At 41.2% G+C, this 22779-nt stretch overlaps 1 protein-coding gene across 1 annotated transcript in view; it reads left to right on the top strand.

Annotated features, from left to right (window-relative positions):
• The window catches only part of LOC129728204 (ets DNA-binding protein pokkuri), a 58187-nt gene extending 35934 nt beyond the window's left edge, over positions 1–22253 (top strand). Inside the window, exons 2-5 of the mRNA XM_055686621.1 lie at positions 17896–19117; positions 19187–19436; positions 19499–19915; positions 19980–22253. Coding sequence (XP_055542596.1) covers positions 17968–19117; positions 19187–19436; positions 19499–19915; positions 19980–20424 — 2262 coding nt within the window. The 5' untranslated portion in view covers positions 17896–17967 and the 3' untranslated portion in view covers positions 20425–22253. The remainder of the gene's footprint in view (positions 1–17895; positions 19118–19186; positions 19437–19498; positions 19916–19979) is intronic.
• The last annotated feature ends 526 nt before the right edge of the window (positions 22254–22779 follow it).

The raw sequence follows: 22779 nt of genomic DNA on the forward strand, positions 1-22779 counted from the left end.
CAAAATTTCAAGCGATGACATGTGATTTTTTTTACATTAAAATGTTTGTAAACGTTTAGGAAAGACATTTGAAGGAAAGTAACAAGTATCTGTTTACTAATACTTGAGATTTTATTCACAAAACTACGTAAAACAAGCAAAATTATAACTTTTTATGCTGAATTCGCCTCTAAATCTAATTTCAAAGCGATGACATGTGATTCTTTTTTCATTAGAATGTTTGTCAACGTTCAGGAAAGATATGTAAGGAAAAATAATTAGTATCTGATTACTAAAACTTGAGATATTATTCACGAAACTACCGAAAACATGCAAAATTATGGCTTTCTGTGCTAAATTCGCCTCTAAATCAAAATTCAAAGCGTTGACATATGATTTTTTTCACTATAATGTTTGTTAACGTTCAGGAAAGACATTTGAGGAAAAATAAAATGTATATGATTACTAAAACTTGAGATATTATTCACAAAACTGCGTGAAACATGCAAAATTATGACTTTTTATGCTGGATTTGCCTCTAAATCAAAATTTGAAGCGATGACATGTGATTCTTTTTTCATTAAAATGTTTGTTTATGTTAAAATATAAAACGTATGTTTGAAGATGATTTTCTGTATACAGCACAACAATATTGCAGCCTTCTAATAGCGCTCTCGATCAACCAGATTAGTTGAGGAAATTCGTTATCGATATTGTTTTAGCACATTTTGCATGTTGTAGGATAAGAACAACGATACCCGTGCCCCAGAGCTGAGTCGAGAAAAATTGCAGTTCGAAAAGATTCTCGACCTGATCGGGGATCGAACCCGATATCACAACCCTGTGGGAGCCAATCGACATCGCTAACCACAGAGCCACGAGGACCATATACAGCATACAGAATACAGAAAATCACCGAAAAATATTTTTTTTTAATTTATACGTTTTTATACGATTACATGCGAAACTTTGACTTTTTATGCGCAATTCGCCTCTGAATCAAAATTCAATGATTTGTTTTTTTTTTGCAATAAAATGTTCGTTGTTCTTTCATCTACAATTTTTTTTGCAGAATAACCCATATCTCGAGCATGAACATTTTACATTTCTGATGTTTTCGTAGTTTTGTGAATAGTTACATTTTACGGCATTCAATTTACTTTTGTACTTTTGAATTTGAATTTGATTTTTATTAGAGAGCTTTTAACCAGAAGGTCATTTAGCTCTTAATCTTACTTTTTTAATTTTTTGCGTTAATCCAAACTAGAACTCACATCTAGCTGCAGGAAAGGTTACGATTCATTTGTTTGAATATCGATTAAGAGGCAGCTTAAGCATTAAAAATCTTTCATTTTCTTATTTTCTACAAAGTTTTGTGGATTAAAAAATGGCGACTTCCGGTTTCAGGAAAATAACCTAAAGTGATATAAGGCCAACAATTTCAATACTTCCGAAAGTGGACCTCCATACGTCATTTTACAGCGATGACACACTTTTTTTTCATTAAAATGTTTGTTAACATCCAGAAAAGACATTTGAAGAAAAATAACAAGTATCTGATTACTAAATTTGATATATTATTCACAAAACTACATGAAACATGCAAATTTATGACTTCTAAAGTGATATTTGGCCAACAATTTTAATACTTTCGAAAGTGGAACTCTATACGTCATTTTGAAATCCAAAATAGTGACTTCCAGTTTCTGTAAATCAGCCCAAAATCACAAAAAAAAACAATCCAATATGGGTATTTCCGTTCTGCGCGTTCTCAGAATATTTAAGTAGGGTATCGAACGTCTTCGTCAGTGGTTTTCTTCGGTAGTTTTATTGGCGCAATCTTATGCAAAAAAGGTCCGAAGAAAACCACTGACGAAGACGTTCGACACCCTACTTAAAGTGATGATGGAAGTATAAGATGTAAATTATATTTTTGAAGTGAGTTGAGCTAATGCAGCAATTGAATATAAAAAAAAATCTATCTTTGAAACCTTTGATCCCGAGCATCGCCGGGAATGTTCAACTAGTTATCAATAAATAGGATGACCCAAATTTTCGATGAAATCGAGTATTTAACTTTTTTATCTTTGTAAATAGAAGAAAAAGTTGTTCTACAACGTTATATCTCCATTAATTTTCAGTAACTTTCGTGGAAAAAAAGTTTTTTCTATCTTTGAAAATAATCTATTTAGATTGAAAAAACACATACTTCGCAAACATAAAAAATATCTTATAAAAAATGCATTTTTAATTCTAAAAGATATTTTTTAGAGAAAAATGCGATTTGGGTAAAATTGTTTTTTTTTCACTTCTGAATAATAAGTAGAAATAGAGGATAAACGAAAGTTTCTCTTCCCAATGATTTGAAGTAATTGTGCTAAGACGCTTGGAAATAATTTTTCTAATTCATTAAAGTTATGTCAACTTTGCTCGACTTACCAGAAACAGTTCTTCAAAATATCAATTGTTGTGTCTTTATACTTTTACTATAACAGTCGCACATAAGAATTCCAGAAGATTCATAAACTCTGCTCATAAACTCAATTGTTGTCTTACTTTAGTGAAATAGAAAAATGTAAAAAATCATGGGAAAAACCTGTAACAAAAAATGTGAGTTATTGATCACAATGTTTGTTTTCTGTTAAAACTTTTTTCCATTTCTATTTTTCTACTAAATTATGCGGTTCCTATGGGCCCATATTTCCGCTGAAGATTGTAAAACGCTATCTTCATGAATAACAGTCATTTAAAAAAAAAACGAATTTTAATATAACAAAAATTTTGTCGTTAAGACAATCGAAAAACCTCTAGTAAAGAAATGAAATGAAAACCCTCTCGTAAAGAAGGATATTCTTTTGGAAGTAGAAATAGATGTGTTTTCAGAATACCCAATATTTATCTGCGATTTTTAAAATTCACTTATCTCTTGAAAACCGATAATATTTAAAAAACTTTTATTTTGCACTGCTGAAAGTTGAAATAATCAACAAAAATATGTATATCAGTATGGTTTATAACTTTGTAGAAGATATAAAATGTGAAGAAAATCTTGGAGAAAAGTTATATTGAAAATAATTCGAGTAAAGTTTTCTTATGAAACTATTTATATCTTTTTAAATATAAGAGATAGAAAATTGACAAAGTTGTTAGCAAAAGCATCTACCACAACTTCCTCAAAAACACTGACTACTGTCTAACTCAATATCCCAAAAAAATAACTTCTTCTCATCCTTTTTAGGTGGATTAATCACTAAATCATCCCTTTTGAAAAAAGCACATTAAAATACATAAAAAAAACTTCTCAAATAAAATGTGAGGAAACTATTAATTTAGAGCACGAAATCAACAACAAACAAAACGAAAACTGCGCAATTGATTAACATAATTTACATTGATCTAGTTTTTGAATACTTGGTAATTTGAAGTTTCACATGATAAGATTTGGTTTATGTCAGAGGCCGGCTACTTTTTAGCTTTTAGAAACAGCTCTGAAAGATGCCTGGGTACTGGTTTCAGCCTCTTCTGATCTAGGTTTTTGAATTCTCAGTATTTCGTGTTATCATGTCATAGATTTATTAAGTTTTTCAAATTCAGAGTCATTATATATGACTTGTTTTATCCATATCTTCGCATACAGATAACAGATTCCAAAAAAGGAACTCCTTCTAAATAGAACCACTTTGACCACATTAGAAATTCATCGGAATCAAGAGGAAAAAAAGGTGTTAGACATTGCATAATACGAAAGTATATTTCCCCAAACGAGTTTCAGGCAACTTCATTGAAACAACAAAAACCTCATCTTGGTCAAGTGAAAAGAAACCTTGGGATGTTGATGCTTCGAAAACTTTTATGTTTGTTTTATGTTATGGAATCCGCATCGGAAGTCCCCCTCAAGGTCAGCCGTTTCTGTTTCCTGGAATAAAATTGCCTAACATTTAGCAAGTCCGATATTGTCCCAACCGAGTGTCTAATGACGATTTGCGACGCTCGCTCCGGGAGGTCTTCGATAGAAATGGCGAAAGGAAACCACGCGCGAGTGAATGTAAGCCATCGCGCCGCGCGCCTTGCCAACGGTGATATGCCTTGGTAATAGTAGTGGCAGAGCCGCGAAGGAACGAGACGAAAACCGAAAAGAAAAAAAAAACTCGTTACCTGCACGCCAGCAAGCCAGCAAACACTATTACTTAATCATATTATGAATTTAAAATTTTGACCGACTTTCGACGTTTGCTTTCTTTGCTTCGCGCTCATTGAATCTTTCGCGTGGCCAGCCAAAACAGACCTCGCGGCGGCGCGACGGGGCACTGCTGCGAAAAGTGGCGTAGCGTAACGGGTGCGCGGTGCCAGTGCGACGCGGTGTGTTATGCACTCATGGAGCCCCCAAAAGTGTGACACGATCGGCCCGCCAACCGGCCATTCGGTGCGGTAGGAAAAAGTGAACATGATGTAACTGCCGCCAAACAAAACGGTCCACCCGAGCAGCAGCAACAGCATGCCCACGAGGGTAAATGGTGAGAAACAATACCACCTTCTCCTTCTCCTTGCTCGAGCTGAGGTACTGTTCTCTGACGTAATGCGCTGCCTTGCGCATCGGTTCGGTTTTTGTAAACATAACCTATCTCTCAGCCGGAATCGCGCTCCATTCGTCAGTTGGCCAGGCTGCTGGCCCGCCGCTGCACTGGTTTGGAAGTAACGAGCGAGAAAAAAAACATTAAATAACATACATACCTACATAATAAAATTTATTATTGAAATAAGCCAAGTACCGACGTTAACGAATTGTCTGTGTGGTGGAAGCTGGGTTGCACTACGGCTGAGACGACGACGAATGCAGCAACGCGCGCCCGAGAGACGTGAGATAATAAGAGCGATAAAATCTCAGACTTGACTTGACTCGAAACGCCAGGAAATTTCCCATCTTGTACCGCGGGTGCGGTACAAGAGACTAGTCAGCGGAGACACACTTTGACATTTCAATTTAGAATAGGTATTCATAGAGCGAAATAACTAATAATAATAAAAACAACAACAACAACGGATAGTGTGGCGATGTAGCGACTAGCAACTGACTGCCGTCTCCCGGGTGCGTGAAGCACAGCAATGCGGAAATGAACGTTTTTTTCCTGTATAGACAAACACCGTTAGCCGCTGCGACGGTTGTGCTGCTGCTGCGCGTCCGGATTGTACAACGTGCAACTAGCTGGTCTTCTGATCCTGTCTGCGCACACGGGAACATCCAACAAACCTGCCGAGAAATAGCGCGACAAGTCGGCATTAGAATGCGGCGCCATTTTCGTCGCATAGATCACTGCCGTGATCGCTCGCGAATGGTGATGTCATCGGAACTACTTCTTCCCGGGCGTGGTTGACAAAGCTATCCGATTTTTTTTGACGTTGACTAACGTCTATATAAGATGAGAAAAAAAAAAAAATAACGTCTATATCGAAGTTAGGCCCCTGAATTTAAAAATCTAGTAATTCAACCAGGGAAAACCAGAGAAAAGTGGTCAGGTTTTGAGCGCTTATTTTGCAGTCATCTATAATCAGGTTTTCGAGGTTTTGGCATCAATCGATGAGAAATTCTTTTACGGTTAAATTTATGTAACAAAAACAAACTATTGTTTGAGATACACTATTGAAAAATTGGTAATTAATATCGATTGTCTAAATCATACCGCGCAGCCAATCACTACCTCTCTTCCCAAGCACAGTCGACACAAACGGATACAATCGATCTGACTTTGTTGTCATTGTTGTTGTCACTTTCTGTTTCCGATGTTTATGCTGCTGCTAGCGGAAAAAACCTTGCAAATATGCATCTTTTTGTTGGTGTTAATTTTACGACAGCGGCCGGCGCCCCATAATTCTGATTCCAAAACCGCACCAGTGACATGCGGACGCTAGGTGATAGCAGCTGAAAGGAGGAAATACAAAATAGTACCGGTCATCTCGTGCCGGTTTCACCCGTGATGCTGGTGGCTACTGCAAAATACTAAAATGGCTGGAATTCTGGACGGAAACCAGTAAACAAGAAATCGGCAACTGGCACCTTTTGGTGCCTCGCAGTTTTATAATAGAAGCGGTTAGTTGAATTTTATGCTGCTGCTAGCGGAAAAAAACCTTGCAAAAATGCATGTTTATGTCGATGTTAATTTCACGACAGCGCTAGGTGTTAGCAGCTGAAAGGAGGAAAGACAAAATAGTACCGGTCATCTCGTGCCGGTTTCACCCGTTATGCTGGTGGCTTTTAGTAGTAAATGGCTACTGCAAAACACTTAAATGGCTGGAATTCTGGACGGACTAACCAAAAAACAACAATATAATCGGCAACTGGCACCTTTTGGTGCCTCGAAATTTTGGTACAGAAGCGGCTAATTGAATTTTCTGTTTTACCAAATGCTGCTGCTAGCGGAAAAAACCTTGCAAAAATGCATGTTTGTGTTGGTGTTAATATTACGACAGCGGCCGGCGCAGCTTTCAAGAAACATTTGTCTTTACCATTCCATCATCTATGTAGCCCCTCCTTCTTTCTAATTATCTGACGAAGCCTTGGTATAAAACGTATCGTTCGAACATTTCACCCCATCAGTTTCATTATTGAACCGTACCGGATACATACGGACGCTCGGTGTTAGCAGCTAAAAGGAGGAAAAACAAAATAGTACCGGTCATCTCGTGCCGGTTTCACCCGTGTTGCTGGTGGCTACTGCAAAATACTAAAATGGCTGGAATTCTGGACGGACTACCAGTAAACGAGAATAATCGGCAACTGGTACCTTTTGGTGCCTCGCAGTTTTATAATAGAAGCGGTTAGTTGAATTTTCTGTTTTACAAAATGCTGCTAGCGGAAAAAACCTTGCAAAAATGCATGTTTGTGTTGATGTTAATTTCACGACAGCGCTAGGTGTTAGCAGCTGAAAGGAGGAAAGACAAAATAGTACCGGTCATCTCGTGCCGGTTTCACCCGTTATGCTGGTGGCTGTTAGTAATAAATGGCTACTGCAAAATACTAAAATGGCTGGAATTCTGGACGGACTAACCAGTAAACGAGAATAATCGGCAACTGGTACCTTTTGGTGCCTCGAAATTTTGTTACAGAAGTTTTGTAAAAGAAGCGTTGCAATTCCCTCTACTATTTGCTTCAATGGAATATTTTTTTTTATAAGAATACGGTAGTCAACGTCATGCGGTCGTGTCTTGAATACCACCCTCCTACTTTTTTGACAGGTTCTGTAAACAAACGATCCCCGCGGTCGAAAGCTTGTGGAAGTTTTATTTTTTTCTGCCCATAAATTATGACACAATCAACCCGATAATCGAGCTTCTCGATGGGTACGCGGCGGATGAGATTGTGGGAAAGAATAACACGCGTTTTATTGTTGTTGTCGTCAAACCGGAGATGATCATCTTGTGTCAACTATCCGCGCGGACACAAAAACGCGCAAAAATCTGCGGTAGCAGGTGGAGCAGGAAGTGGAGAAGGAAATATGCAAATCAGCCGACCAATCGAGTAGAAACGCGGTAAGAGCTGACAGTGCGTTCTGAACGCAAGTTGCCACCGCGCTATCACCTTACTAGGGTTGCCACAGTTCTTCAGGCCTGCTTGATTCGTTCTTAGAAAGGTTGGAATTCCAAAAGTTTTACCGATCAAAACATTGGAAGAACAGAATAACGATTCGAAACTTGTAAGACAGTTTTAATGATTCGTATGGGTCAGGTGGCAACCCTAGACTCCACCGACCGGTCGCAATTAGCCGCACCCGTTGTCGTCGTCGTCGCACACGCAACCGATCGCGGAGAAGGAAAGATCAGCGCCTACTGGGATAAGCTGCACAAAATTGTGCTGAACGCTGGTTTTATCGACCAAATGTACAGCTCTGGGAAATCCCAGCCTCTGCCAATCACCATCTCCAACAAAAGACGACGATCCGCTCGAAGGAGGAAGTAAACTCTCGGCAGTGCACTAGAGTGCGCCGCTTAACCGCTAGCGCGAAGATCGGGTGGAAAAATCAAAAGTTCAACAAGAAACAGACACTCCACCTCTCTCGGTGCGCCCCGCATTGCGCAAGAAGGAGAAGTCGAGTTTCACAACTTCCTGCTTGAACCCGTTCTTAGTACAGTATAACGATTCCGCCAAGGGGCACCCATTTCACGCTTGCTTGATCATCGCCGTCGTTATTGCGATCATCATCATCATCATCGTCGTCATCTTCACCAAGCAAAAACCTCATGCATGCGTTGTACGATCGCGTCGCCCGTAACGAGCGGCGCACCAACGGGAGGCGCGATCTATTCTCGGCTAACTCGAAGAAGGAAGTGCTCCAATCAAATCTAATATAAACAATTTCTTCTAAAGCCCATTTGTTGGGAATAAACATGTTGTCATAAATTATGACGCAACGGTACGGTGTGAATCTGTGCGTGTGTCTGTGTACTGCCTTTATTGCATTTTGTCGAAGGCAACACAAAAAGGTTCACCTGTGCCTTTTCTAGCCAATTTGCAGTTTTCTTTTCATTTGAAGGTTATTCCTTGTCCACGAATAGATAGTTGTTTACTTTACATGTTCGTTAACCACCCTCCATAGGTAGTCGGTCTAAGCACCATCGAGTCGAGGCGAGAATGCTATTTCTTTCCTGTTTGGAGAACTTTTATTGAACCTGCCTGCCTGCCCGTCGATTAGCGTTGGAGTAGCTGCAAAGTGCTTTTACTTTTTCCTATTCAGCCCGAGCCTGGCTCCATGAGAAACAGGAAATCGTGAGCACAGTTTAAACACTGCACAGAGATTATCGGCCGCCTGAGACGCGGCGATGACGCAATGCCTCTTCTCCGAGCGAGCAAAATTAATGCCAAACTGTTTAGAATTCAATAAAATAAAAAAGAACAGTATTTACATAAACACATCAGCTCTCCCGCTGTTCAGCTACTAACGCTTTAGCAAAACCAGAAGTGGAATGTAATTGATAATCGCAACTGTCGCAACATCGGAGCAGGCGGCGGCGGCGTTCCGCATACTCACCAATTAATCACCGCTCGAGCGATGAAGATCAGTTCGGCGGCGGGCAGTAGGCAAATCAGATCGACATCTGCGACGCAACGCGGAAGCCATTGTCGGCGGTCAATCGTCGCCGATACTCGAGATCCTTCTCGCGCTCCCACGCCGAGCTTCTCCAAGCCGTTCAGTCCTTGGAACGCAGCGATTTAAATTTACCGTTTACCCTGCCGTAGCTTCTCCAATGTGCATCATCATCATCATCATCATCATCATCATGATCACAATGGTTGCTTTTGCGTTACGTTTGTGTTCGTGTGTGTGTGTGTCGAAGTTCTCCCTGGCCTGGCAGGTAATTAAATCGAATGCCACTGATCGGCGCGCTTCCTCCGGAGCGCACCGGACGACACTAAATGCGTTTCGCTGTTGAGGCATTTCACGCCAATTCAGCCAGTCCTTTGATCTCATTTGAAATTTCAGTGGAACTAAACAGCTTTGAAATCACAAAATTGATACACAATTGTCTCAAAACAGTGATAAAAAATCCACGAAACTATCAAACCTGTAAATTGTCGCACAAGTTAAATCAAATTTTGACTAAAAAAATTGATTTGTTTTTTTTCTTCCTTTATTATAGAGAATTTTAGTCTTTGGAGTGGTTTGTAAAGAAATGGATTCAAAAGTAGCTGAAACTCTCTGTCTCTCGAATATACAAATAAGCTCTTACATCAAAGATTGAGAAAATTGTCTATTTTTAGTAAACGGGACCCGAAAGAGCCGTTGGTTTACCTATGGTTCCCGTAAATCTGAATCTTCGGGACTATGTTTAAGATCCTAGGCAATTTTACCAATAAAACCAAACCAAACAATATTGGTATCAAAATTTAATTAAATCACTCCAGGAGTTGACTTTAATCCATTCTGCGTCCATCTGCTGAGCACCTCGGCAACATTTATGTCACTATTCATGAAATTACTCCAGGAGTCGATGTTCCTAAATGTTCAGTCGGAGCAATTTTTCAGGTGGGTTCAGAATGGATGTAAATCAACTCCTGGAGGGATTTCGTGAATTTTGAAATCCATTTTGTTAGGGTTTCTATCCGATCATATTGGTGGCCATATAGGCCACACGTGAAGATCCGAGTTTACAGGAATCAGATGTGAGCCCAGGTTCCTGTAGGGCTCGGACACTAAAAATAGACAAATTTCCCAATCTTTTGAAGGGTCAAGAATTGAAAAAAATTGAAGCGTTTCGCTTGAGTGGGTACCAAAATTCACACACATGTTTCATAACAGAGAAATAGTATTATGAATCTGTCACAAAACGGTTACACAGCCCTCCCGGCTCTGTTCGTGATCGTTAAAGAATCTCAATTTGGTTAATTTCCCTTGAAACCGTCATACAACTTGAAAATAAAATACTTAGTGCTTAAAAAATAACCTTGAAATCGTTGTAAAATGTCAACGAAAATATTACATTTTTTCTATGTTTTTCATGAAAAATCAATGAAATTTTGCATAATTTGCAGTAAAGCTGTCGTGTTTCGAATTTTGAAAAGTAGTTCTTAACTTGACTTCAAATTCCAACAGAATTGTTGCAAATCCGTTGAGATTCTATTACGAAAATGTTAAAGAAGTGTAATGCCAGCAAAAGATTATTGAAACTGCTAGGAAACTATCGCATATTATTGAGCAGGCTTCTCAAAATTGTTCTCGTCATAAATAACATCGGTAAAATTACCATAAACCTTCATAAAATTTGAGGATAACATACTCTGTGTGGTGGAAATATACTATTGATATCGTTGCAAAGTGTTAATTAAATTGTTCTAACTTTTTTTTACGTTTTCTATACAAATAATCAATAAAATCTTGAATAAATTGCAGTCGAACAATCTTTGTAAGAATAAGTCCCAGTTCCGTTTTTAGCTCACACAGATTTGTGCAAATCCGCTAAGATTTATTTGGGAAAATATTCGAGAAATTCAATGACAGAAAAAGATTACTGTAACTGCATAGAAAATAACGCATATTATCGAGAAACTAACACAAACTGTCACAACTGTCAGGAATAATCTCGAAACTTTTTTTGACATAAATTACATCGAAAAATTTGCCATAAAAGCTTTTTGAAACTCGAAAATAATGTACTTTGTGCGGCAGATTTGAGGAAAAATATTCATAAAATTGTTTTGAAATGTGAACAAAACCAATCCAAAATTATTTTAACAGTTTCCATGAAAATTTCAGTAAGCGAATTTCGGTACAAAAAAAAACATTAAACTATCTCAACTGAACTTAAAATTCCCATGGATTTTTTTTTAAAGTACACACAAAAATAAAATGACATTGAGATAAAATTATAATGTTTGTGATTATAAATATAATAAGAATCATTAAATTGTAACACAATCAAACAAAATTTTTTTTTGTATGGACCAGTAATTTTTTTATCTTTGGAACACTTTTTTGTGTTTTTTTTTTCTCCTTTTTGCAGTGTCACCTGCTACGTATTATAACACTTATCTTCTCCCAAACTTACTATTCTTTCATCTTCTTTATCTACCTTAAGCAGCACCCTCGCCTCAAGCAAGTTTTTGCGAGGTACAACGTGCTATGAGAGGATGAAATTTTCGAAAATTTGGGTCACTCAATGATTTTTTAATAGGCGCTCTATCATGTAAAACAACCCTGTAAAAGAAAGTTTTTCTCTAAAATATTGCTATCGATAAAATTCAAAATACTTTCTTCATCCGCCCGGTATTGCTTCGTACACCGACAGCCGAGCGTGGGGGAAAAACCTGTAAAGTATCGCATACTGGAATGTGTAGAGTATCGGACTGCTTTGGTAAGTTTCTTACAGCAGTCTAATGCGAAACCCGTTACCCTGATCGAAATATTTTTCTTCTGTCCCTCTGTAACCATCGCAATGAATTTTGGAACGATTGTCTTCGGCTGATTGTGCTTGCGAGTAGGGGAGTACACGCGAGTAAAAGATTAAGCGCGCGTGTCCGCATATGATCTCGGGAGCGAATGCGAGCAACGAAGACAGCGAGAAAGAATGAGAAATAGGTTGAATGGAGCATTCTCCAGTGTGTGATATCGGTAGCAACGAGAACTTCAGATGAGGTGTTGCATACTGTTTATGAGTGAGACTAACAACGCTGCTTGTCACAAAACCCTTGTTTCCTCAAAACCTTCGTAACTTAATTTACACACACACTACTGCCGTGATACAACATTATGACGTACATCCATTTGATCAGCTTTTCAATACGGCCCAAAAACGAACGGGTTACTTGTCACTTTTGTATTGAAATGGTGCAAACGTCATTTTGTTTTCTTGATTTTATGCAACGTACGAATAAGTAACAACTAAAAGAAAGGTAACACAAGATGGGTCTTCGAATAACAAACAAATTGGCATAAGAACCCCATATTTGAGAAATTGGCGCTTACGTCAGTCTGCGAGATTACGGCAGACTAGGAAGTGTTCGAAAACGAAAGGATTCATGAATAAAACTGGTCAACACAGGTTTCGCTCCAGGACTCAAACTAGAAAAACACGAACGATTACAGCTTTTTAATCATTTTCATCAACCTCTGTGCCCCTAGCCGGCTCGAAACTTCTTAGGGGCACCAAAATCCAAAAGGCAAAAAGTAGTACTTAATTCCATAGCGCCTTTCACCTTCATCCTAACTAAATGGTGCCTTCTAAAGAATTATTTGTATGAATGACCCGCATAATCTCAACTTATCAAAAGTTGAGGAAAGTTTACTATTTTAAAATTGGAAAAACTAACTTTTTTGTGTTAATAAGTAAAGGAATGGTTTATTTGGCGAAGTTTAATAACATGAAAAAACATGAAACTTTGCTGAATAAACAAAAATCCTATCTTCATTGGGTACAGAATTACACAGTACTTTGAAAGTCATTTGAAATTTAGTTTTTTGTACTTAACTTTTGTTAGTTGCATTTGACTAGGAAACTTTGTTCTAAGGAAGCATTGGGGCACGTTTTTGTCGAAGACCTTGCATCTCCAGGACTTTTCCTTACAAAGTTATAGCACTTATTTTTTCGATAACTCTAAGAACGTTTAGGCCAAAAAAAGCAAGTGTAACCATGATGTCAATTCTTTTCCGCAAAGTTTAGCTCAAATACTACAAACTGTTATAGGTTCTATTCGTCCCAATTCACCCATTTTTTTTCTACATATTAAATCGTATATTCGATGCTTCGCACAATGCGTTGAGTGTATGATAAGACGGAACAAAAATCAAGTATGTAATTTTTGTCGACTAAACACAGGAAAGTTGAAAGTCCTAAAAAAAATTCCCTGAATCACAAAAGTATCCCCAGCGCCAGGTTCTTACTCCTATGCTAGAAACCGTTCGTACTAAAATTCTCCTGAAGCTTTGAAAACCAGCGAGAAATCAACACGGAACGTAAATTTATTGTCTACCGTGAACACTGACACTTTTTGTGCCTTGTAATAATGTTTGCGATGCTTACTTAGGCTCACCAATACTTGTTTCCCCCATAAACGCATGTCAGTACTTAGTGCATCTAAATGGAAAATGATTGAACGCACTTTTGTGCGTCGGTTACATTTACTTAATCGAATGTCCGAATATTCATTGATTACACCTAACCTTGTTTTTTTTTTCCTTGAAAATTTGATTTACGGTTGGAATTAACAGTGCTCTTTAGTATTTTTTTAAAATATTTAGCAGAAATAGCTAAAAAATTTACAGATTCTAGATTTATTTTTTGTGCGGATTTCGGGTTTTACGCGATTCTTTGTACGAATCTTTGCATAAAAAAGGACGTTTTTGCAAAAAAAAATACAGTTCCAGTGTATTCCATTCTTCAACCAATATGTTGTAAACAGTTTTCGAGCGAAAAATGTTTAGAGAAAAGCAAAAAAAAATGTCAAAAGTTTTTTCCTGCAAAATTTCTTCTAATACACTAAAGCAATCTACGCAATTTTTGTACGTGGACATTGAAATTTACACAAATTGCCCAGAAAAAAAAACATTTTTACGGATGTTGAAAGATATTTGTGATATTTTCTCACTGATTTTTATCCTTGTTCTTAGCTTTTCTCAAAAGTAGTTAACAAACATCGTGAAATACTGTTTACAAGTGAATTGTTTAAGAACTCCCTCCCTTGAAAAGCGACTCCGTAAAAAGTATAAAAATTATTGTTGTTGTTGGAAAAATCCAGGATGTGCTGTTAAGTTAAGACATATTAGTTTTCGAACCCAAATAAAAATTATAACAATTTCCAATCATAATGGTGTAATTTCCATACACACATAAAATTATTCTCGAGCTCGGCAATGCATATTACTGAGAATTCATGGCTTAACCTCAATTCACTGAGAATTCAGCAGACGACCCATGACTCAGTAACAGTGTAACACAATACTATTGTTTATTTTTTTTTTCGAGATTTTGGATATTTTGTGCCAAGATTTCAGTTAGATTGACCGCGATTTACGAAACAATGTGGCAGCTGTCATTTTTCACCCGTGCAGTGGCGCCGTTTTCGACAATAAGTGTGTAGATTTGAGTAAAACATTATTGAGAGAAAGTCAGGAAAAAAAAACCTTTTTTTTAGGATTTCTAGTTTACAAATTTGCTAAAGCCACCAAAGTGCGACAAGTTTCCGTGCAAAATCCCTCTATTATCAGCCTCGCTCCAGCACTAAGCCGGTTACGATCGGACACGATCGGTGCAGATCAGAACGGTGACGGAAGCCAAGAGCTGCCGCTGTGATCCAGCGGGACGCAACAGGAAAGCTGGTGAATAAAACTTTATGAACTTTATTTATAATATCATTTTAGTTTCCGTTTAAACCGGTTATTCCGTTTCTTACAAGACAGCTTCCAGCCGTCCCCCCTCCCGCGGGTTCCGTCCTCCCCAGAGCCACTGGAACGACTTCTCAACCGAAGAATCTCATCTTCGCTTCCCTCGCTTGCGCGCTCGCTCGCTCGCCACACATATCCATTAGGTTTCACTTCCCGTGGAAAAAAATAACCACGTTGACGAGAAGAAATACTCAACAAAGAAAAACAAAATTAACCACAAGTCATCGCGAGCCGGACCTGCCTCTGCACGCGGGATCTCGAGTTGGTTCTATACCAGAGCGTATGTGAAACACGCAGAAGAAACAGGAAAAGAGATTGGAGAATCACCAATAACAAAGTAGAAGGAAGAAAAAAACGACGACGACGACGACCACGACGACGAACGGCCAGAGGGATAAACAAGAAATAAAAAGGCCCCCACAGTCCTTTAATCACTTTGCACGGCGGTGGCGGTGGCGGTAACGAATGCGGGAGAATGCGGATGCAGCAGACGTGGAGCGACAGAGCTCCGCTCCGATCCGGGAACCAAAGGAGAAAGAAAGGAGAGAAGGAACTAATGAAGCGTACATAAACCTCATTCCACGGTCTGTTCGCGTTACTTTGCGCGGTCCGTTTTTAAAACCTCCTCGCCTCGTTACACACTGATTTCGGTTTAGTCGGACAGGAACAAGCTTCCCTCGCGCGCAGCAGGAGGCCGGTGTCCCAGAGCTCACTCACCTCACCTGCACGGCCCCAGTTTTTTACAGTGTACACCGGCAAACCGGATAGCACACGCGGTACTTGTTCTCGTTTAGTCCGAAAATCACACCTCCCGCCCGCCGCCTTCTTCGATCGCGCATACTGCGGAGGTGATCCGAAAGGTACCACGTCTCTCGATCGACGGTGGGAAGGGTGGTGCGAGTTGGACAGGCGGAGGGAAAATCACCGCTACACAAGATCTCCGCCGAAATGGCAGCCAGAACGCAATCTAAGCAGGCGGAAGGCGACGTTTCGTTTCCTGCTTCTCACCGCGCGCGCACGGTGCGCGGCGATCAAACGTTTCTCAAGCGGTGATGATCATCATGCCTGCATGTAGATTTGAATGTTTTGCGGTTATCCGCAAAGAAGAAACATTCCACGAACCTACGTGGCAGTGCAGTGCGTCATTTTTTCCGTCTCTCTCTGTCTCTGCCCGTCAGTAAACTTCCTTGTTTCACGTGATATAATTGCGGTATGATCGTTGATCGATTTTTTTTTTCGGGGGGTTTGATTTTGAAGGGAGTCTTGTCTGTTACACAATTCGAGATGCATTTCCTGCCCGATAGTAGACGGACTTAAAACTAGCCCAATTAGCATGCGTTTGAACTTCCAATTTCTCTTCTTGAATCCGTAATCTGATTCGCCCAGTTGCCAGCCGACGAGAGCTTCTGCTACTGATACTACGAATGGGGAAAGAACTGAACCCCGGAGATCGTTGCCCTCGCCGATGGCCACCAGTGTTCGAGGGGGTGAAGATTCAAGTGGCCGGTAGCTTCATTCTATCGCTCGGCGACGATTAGCGGCCCAGTTCAAGCGGGAACGGCACGGGATTATCCTCTCAAATGAGGAAGAAACTACTTGAATTGCAAATTCCGCATTTTTTTCTCAAGCCGTTCACCACACACAACAATCGGCGGGACGCTGGCAGGGAGGAGAGACAGTTTTCTTTTCTGGCTTAGAATTAGTTTAACGCACGAAAAATGTTTCGTTATTTATTGCACTTCGCAGATAAAAGACTCCGTTACAACTTTGTAAGCAGTGTTTCCAGATTTTGAAAGACTCGAAAGTTCAGAGTGTAAACGTGACCGACAATGTGCGATATTTTGTCAATTGCTCACGAACAAATCAAACATCTACGGTTGGGTTTGCTCTTCCCATAGTTTTCCCATGTTGGTGCGGGTAAATATTTGCCTTTCGAATGCCTGTCGCGCTGGACACGAATACCGCCGAAGCGGAGCGGAGGGGGCAACATGAGACGAACTCTGGTAAACACATATTACACATCCCGTTTTCTCGAGCGCAAGATCACCGCAAAGATTCTTCCCTCGATTTCTTCTGACCGCCAGGAGCTGCTGTGCAGCTCTTTCCCAAACACAAAAAAAAAAAACAAAGCGATGATGAAAAATAATTAACAAAGAGAAAACAAGCCCGGGAAAGGCACGCTGCTGCAACTCTTCCACGGGCGATCGGCAGCCTCCTTCGTCTTCGTCTTCTTTTCCACCCTGGCTGACTGACTGATGCTCTGACCTTCTGCTGGAGTGCCCTCCGCCGCCCTACTTTCTTCCTTTCAGTGCACCCATTTCTGCGGTTTTTAGACACTCGCCGAGATCTCCAACCGAAGCGAAGAAAGAACGAAGATGAGAAATATTTTTATACCTACATATCATAAAAAAATCAATTTCCGCTGAAAACCTGAACTAGCGGATGTTATTTGAATACACTTCATCTCTACGCTTCGGCCGTTCATCCGTTCGAAACCAAACCCCATTCCGTGTGCTGAACCGATCGTTCTCCTGTTCCTCCGACTAGCCCCCCAGCTGTGGCGGTATGCACTGCGCGCTCGGAAGGTACCTCCTACCGTGACCGATCCGTCGGCGAGAGAGCGGCGAAGCACTCCCATGCTAATGCTGGTCCATTCTATCCACAACATCCTCTTCATCACCACAGGGCGAGTCGAATCCGCCGGTGTCGAGTAGAGCGGTAGAAAAGCGACAGCATCTATCTTCGCCACCACCCGTTTTGGAGACGACGATGCAGCAGCAGCACACACGCAACAACAATAACAACACAACGCGAGACGACAGGCGGGACCGGACGAAAGACAAAAATCGCCTCGAGACACAGTCCTCATTTCCCGGATTACCTTTCCGCTCTCTTAAGTAGTAAATGAAATTATGACCTTTTGCGGCCGCCGTTGCGTTGTACGCAAATCGCGATTGAAATGATATAAAAATCAGTGTTTGTTTTTTTTTCTTTGGTCTTTTAAAAAAAGCATTAACATTCCATTCTCTCTCTCCTTTCCTCTTTCTAGAGTCACCAAAACGAACGGCACTAGATTATCAGGTTCGACAAATAGCAAAACGAAGCCAAACTGTCGGCCAAGATGAAGATGTTACCGATACCGCTGTCCCCGTTAAATCCGCCGGCCCCGCTGGGCATCTGGGGTTCGGATCTGCTGTGGCGATACCCACCGGCACCTCCGAGTCCGCTGGCCGATCTGAAGACACAACTGCCACCACAGCTGAATACCGATCCACGCATTTGGGGCCGCGATGAGGTGGCCGTCTTTCTGCGCTTCTGCGAGCGTGAGTTCGATCTGCCCAAGTTCGATCTGGATCTGTTCCAGATGAACGGCAAAGCGCTGTGTGTGCTTACGAAAAACGACTTGGCCGAACGCAGCCCGGGAGCGGGAGATGTCCTGCACAACGTCCTGCAGATGCTCGTACGCGACGCACAAACCCTCCACCGGCATCTACCGAGCAGTCCAGTAACTCCTACCAGCCGGTACCCTCTGTCCCCCCACAGCCATCCTCCGACACCAAACTGGAGTGCCCTAGCGCCTCCCGATAGTCCCTTCTTCCATACATCCCACCTGCAGCAGTTCATGGCTGCGTCCAATTCGGTCACGCTGAGTCCAGCACCATCAGTCGACTCGCAGGCTGGAAGTCCACCGCAAAGCCACCAGGAACAGCTGCAAAATGTATTCCAAAAATCTTCCAGCAGTAGCAGTAGTCACACACAAAACAGCAGCTCCGGCGGGAGCAGCAACCAATCGGATTCCGATGAAGATAATTCTACAGCCGGCTATCATCCTCTGTCGCTGTCGCATCCGGACAGCAAACTGCCGCTTCACGCACAGCAGAACCAGAGTCCTCCGCTGACACCGATTTCCAAGGAAACGCAACACTTGGGCCAGCTGCAACTTTTGGACACCAAAACTCTCCAATATCCAGTGTCTTCGTTGCTGAACAGCAGCGGTGCCAGCAGCAATGGAGCTCTAAACAACGGTACCAGTGGCAACAATGTTTCCAGCAGCAACAGTAACGGCATCAACCGAACCAACTCTCCAGCTTCGCTAAGCAATGGACACTCTACCAGCGCATCGAACGTGCACTCGCTAGGCCTTAAACCACCCACGCTGTCACCACCTTCCAGTGCGTCCCCGAGTGGCTCTTCGTCGGCGCCGACTACGCCAGGAGCGTTCCTGCCAGTCAAACGAGAGTTTTTCCCGGATGGACCGGAACCGAATACTAGTAAGTATTTCTTTTATCAACTAATTATTCGAATTTCAAACTAAAACATTTTTTGCTATCCTCCAACAGATGGCAGACTACTGTGGGACTTCCTGCAGCAGCTGTTGAACGATCCGTCGCAGCGCTACAGCCGCTACATCGCGTGGAAGTGCCGCGACACGGGCGTTTTCAAAATCGTCGATCCAGCCGGTCTGGCCAAACTGTGGGGCCAACAGAAGAATCATCTTTCCATGAACTACGACAAGATGTCCCGAGCGCTGCGGTACTACTACAAGGTCAACATTCTACGCAAAGTGCAAGGCGAACGGCATTGTTACCAGTAAGTTGTTAACTTTTTTTCACTAGTTTCGCAATTCTCATTTTTTTTTCTTTATTAACCAGGTTCCTCCGCAATCCAACGGAACTGAAAAGCATAAAGAATATCTCGCTGCTTCGACAGACGATGGCCAGCCAGAATGCGAACGGTGGCCAGTCGAACGCCTCGGTTGGTAGTGCTGGCAGCCACTCGCTGATGTCACTGCTTCCGAACGGTGCCAACATTCATCATCTGGCTGCGGCAGCCGTTGCAGCTGCCGCTTCCCACCAGCAGGCCAATGGAGGAGGACCTCCAATATCACCGACCGCTCTGCATCACCCCCATCACCCGTCACATACTTCGGTACAAAACGCGGCTGCTGCCGCCAACGGTCACGCAACGATCAAAATGGAAACCGACCTGGATGAACTTAAGCCTACCGATCTTAGTACAAACGACCGCAAATACTACGGCAGCAGTTCCAACGGAGTCGACTGTTACCCGTAAGTTTCATCTCCTTCCCCCCAAAAACAAATCCAAAAAAATTAATTCTTTACATTCTGACAGATTGATTCGGAACGCCAACGGATTAACCACCATCCAGCTTCTACGCCAGCAACAACAGCAGCAGCAAACCCAGCCGTCCCACGACAACGGTTCACCTCCGCCATCGCCGAACCCACTGTCCTTGAATTCCCAATCCCTGCACACGATCAGTAACAACCTGCACCATCTGCACCAGCAGCAACTGCAAGCCCAGGCTGCCGCTGCGGCCGCGGTTGCCGCAGCCGAGGCCCGCCATCAGCAGAAGCAGCAGGAGGAGGACCGTCGACTGGATGCCCTCGAGCATGAACGCGATCACGAACGGGATCGGAGCCCATCGCCGGCCGAGCATCACCATCATCAGCACCAGCAGCCACCGCAGCATCATCTGCAGGCCGATAAAACCAGCGATGACGAAAGTATGATGCCGACGGATCTCAGCAAATCCGAACCAATGTACTACAAATAAACCCCTGTCCCAACCATACCCCACTGTCGTGGCCAGTCCGAGAAAGAAAAACGAAAAAAAAAAAGTTGACAATCATCGCAACGCCCCCTCGGAGGGGGGCTTATTGCAGCGGCAGCACACGGATGTGGGCAGCCTGTGCGACGCTACCGGATGCCGAGGCCTACTAAACCGGCAACGAGTGCGATTAAAGTAGTGTGATCTCAATGAAGAAAGAAGAAAAAATAAACGAAAAACCACTGGTGCCATCCTAACTTCCTAAAATGGTCTCGCCGCGATCCGTGTGTGTGTGTGCGCGCTCGCGCATGGCTAACTACAATTCATGAGGGCCGTGCAATTGCAAGATTACAAAACAAAACAAAAAAAAACATGTGTGATACACCCAGGTCCCAGAAGGTAACGGAAAACGGGGTAACGCGCACACTGCGCGTTCCGTAGGACAAAACTGGACAGAACAAAACAAAAATCAAGAGATAAATGTGCCAATCGTTCTCTCACGTATACACTCGATAGCTGTCGGCAGAGATCGAACCGAAGTTCACTTCATTGTACAGAAAAAAAACGAGAATGCGATACTCTTTATACAACTAGTTAAATTACAACCTGCCAGTTAGTGGGCTTCAAATCAATCGAGATGTAAAGAAAAAAAACGTAACAAAAAACAAAACAAAACAAAAAATGAGAAAAGTGGAACTTTTATCAGGCTTTTAATTATAGGTGGCAACAGGAATCCAACAAAAAAAATGTAGCTAATGATGTTTTCCAAACGTAAAACGAGAAATAGGTTATTGTTGATGAGGAATGATATGCGCTGAATCAAGCAAAAATTGTACAGTTTTATTCGTTAGGGTGTAGAATCTATCCTAGGGACTCTACAGTTAGCACCGTAAGTGGTTGATCCAGCCGAGAAAAGTACTCAATTATAGTTTTTTTTTTGTATATCAAACAATTTATCGGTTTGTTTACACCTTGCTAGGGCAAAAAAAAAAACACTAGGCTAAGTCTAAGAACTTTCCTTCACCATTGGCTTCCATTTGACGAGAGAGATAAGAAATTTACAAAACTTCAAACAAATGTGATGAAAAAAAGCAGAGAAAAATTTATATTGGGAATCTATAAGGCAAAAGTGTTGTGTGAATTGATGGTAATTAAGTGGAGTTTTTCTATTACTTTTTTGTTGTTTTGAAAAGGGTCAACTTTGTTTTGCTACCACTGCTAGTAGAATGCGTGTCTTCTACATATTTTGTTGGCTTTAAACGGAAATCGAAATCTTCCTTATACTTTAGATGATTAGGATATGTACATATATATTATACGCGGTCAGATTTTTTTTATTCTAGTAAAACCCTACATTGTAAGTTAGCGTAAGCTTTCGTCTCAAAGGTAGAATAATTTTCACTGCAAGTTATTCGACACCACCACACACAACGCTAGCGCGTACATGCATACTTACGTAACAGAAAAAAACAGCAAAACACCCCACAATTCGATATTCCGGAACCCGCTTCTAGGGATATCATTTTGTTAGCCCGTATAGCGTACGAAAGTCACCCCCCACCCTCACCCTAGACAAACGACCGTACAGGATAAAAAGCACTTCCACACCGCCGTCATTCTAACAATAAGTGTGTGCGTGTGTGAGTGTGTGTAATCTAAGGCAAACACCGACATTTTTCTGCAATAGTTTTTTGTTTGTGTACTGTAAAGCATTATTTTTTTTATCACAATCATTATGCGCATATGACTTTCATAGTTTATCAGTAGAGTATGTTATAAGGTATAAATAATGCAAAAAAGAAGACTCAACCCCAATAAAAAGATTATTGAACTGTTTCAAACAAATAAAAAAAAATCCGGCGTATTTCATTTTTCTTGGCTGCAAGAGATTAACAGCGATGATGATCCATTTTTTTTTTTTTTTTTAGTATTTATGATAAATATTAGTAAATAATGAGTATGTGTGTCCAATCACAAATGGTGACTTCTCAACACTGTTAGAAATTTGTAATTTTAATTGTTAGGATTTGTTTGCTTTCGCAATTAGGACTTATCATTCGTAGGGATTTAAACCTACTTGTCAGAGAAGAGGAAGTAAACTTACAACTAATTTAATTGCTAACTTATTGGCTATAAAGAGAGCTTATCGTAGCAATTGAGGATTGCAACGATTTTTGTCGAAAATTGTTAATAATTTTATTTGACATAGCTTCTAATGGTTCAACACCAGTAAGTCTATGTAATTCGAGTGTACCAAACCAAGGAGGACGCTTCAAAATCATTTTCAGAATTTTATTCTGAATCCTTTGAAGCGTTTTCTTCCTTGTTGAACAGCAACTTGACCAGATCGGTACAGCATAA

This window comes from Wyeomyia smithii, chromosome 3, assembly GCF_029784165.1.
Source record: "Wyeomyia smithii strain HCP4-BCI-WySm-NY-G18 chromosome 3, ASM2978416v1, whole genome shotgun sequence".
Taxonomy (NCBI): domain Eukaryota; kingdom Metazoa; phylum Arthropoda; class Insecta; order Diptera; family Culicidae; genus Wyeomyia; species Wyeomyia smithii.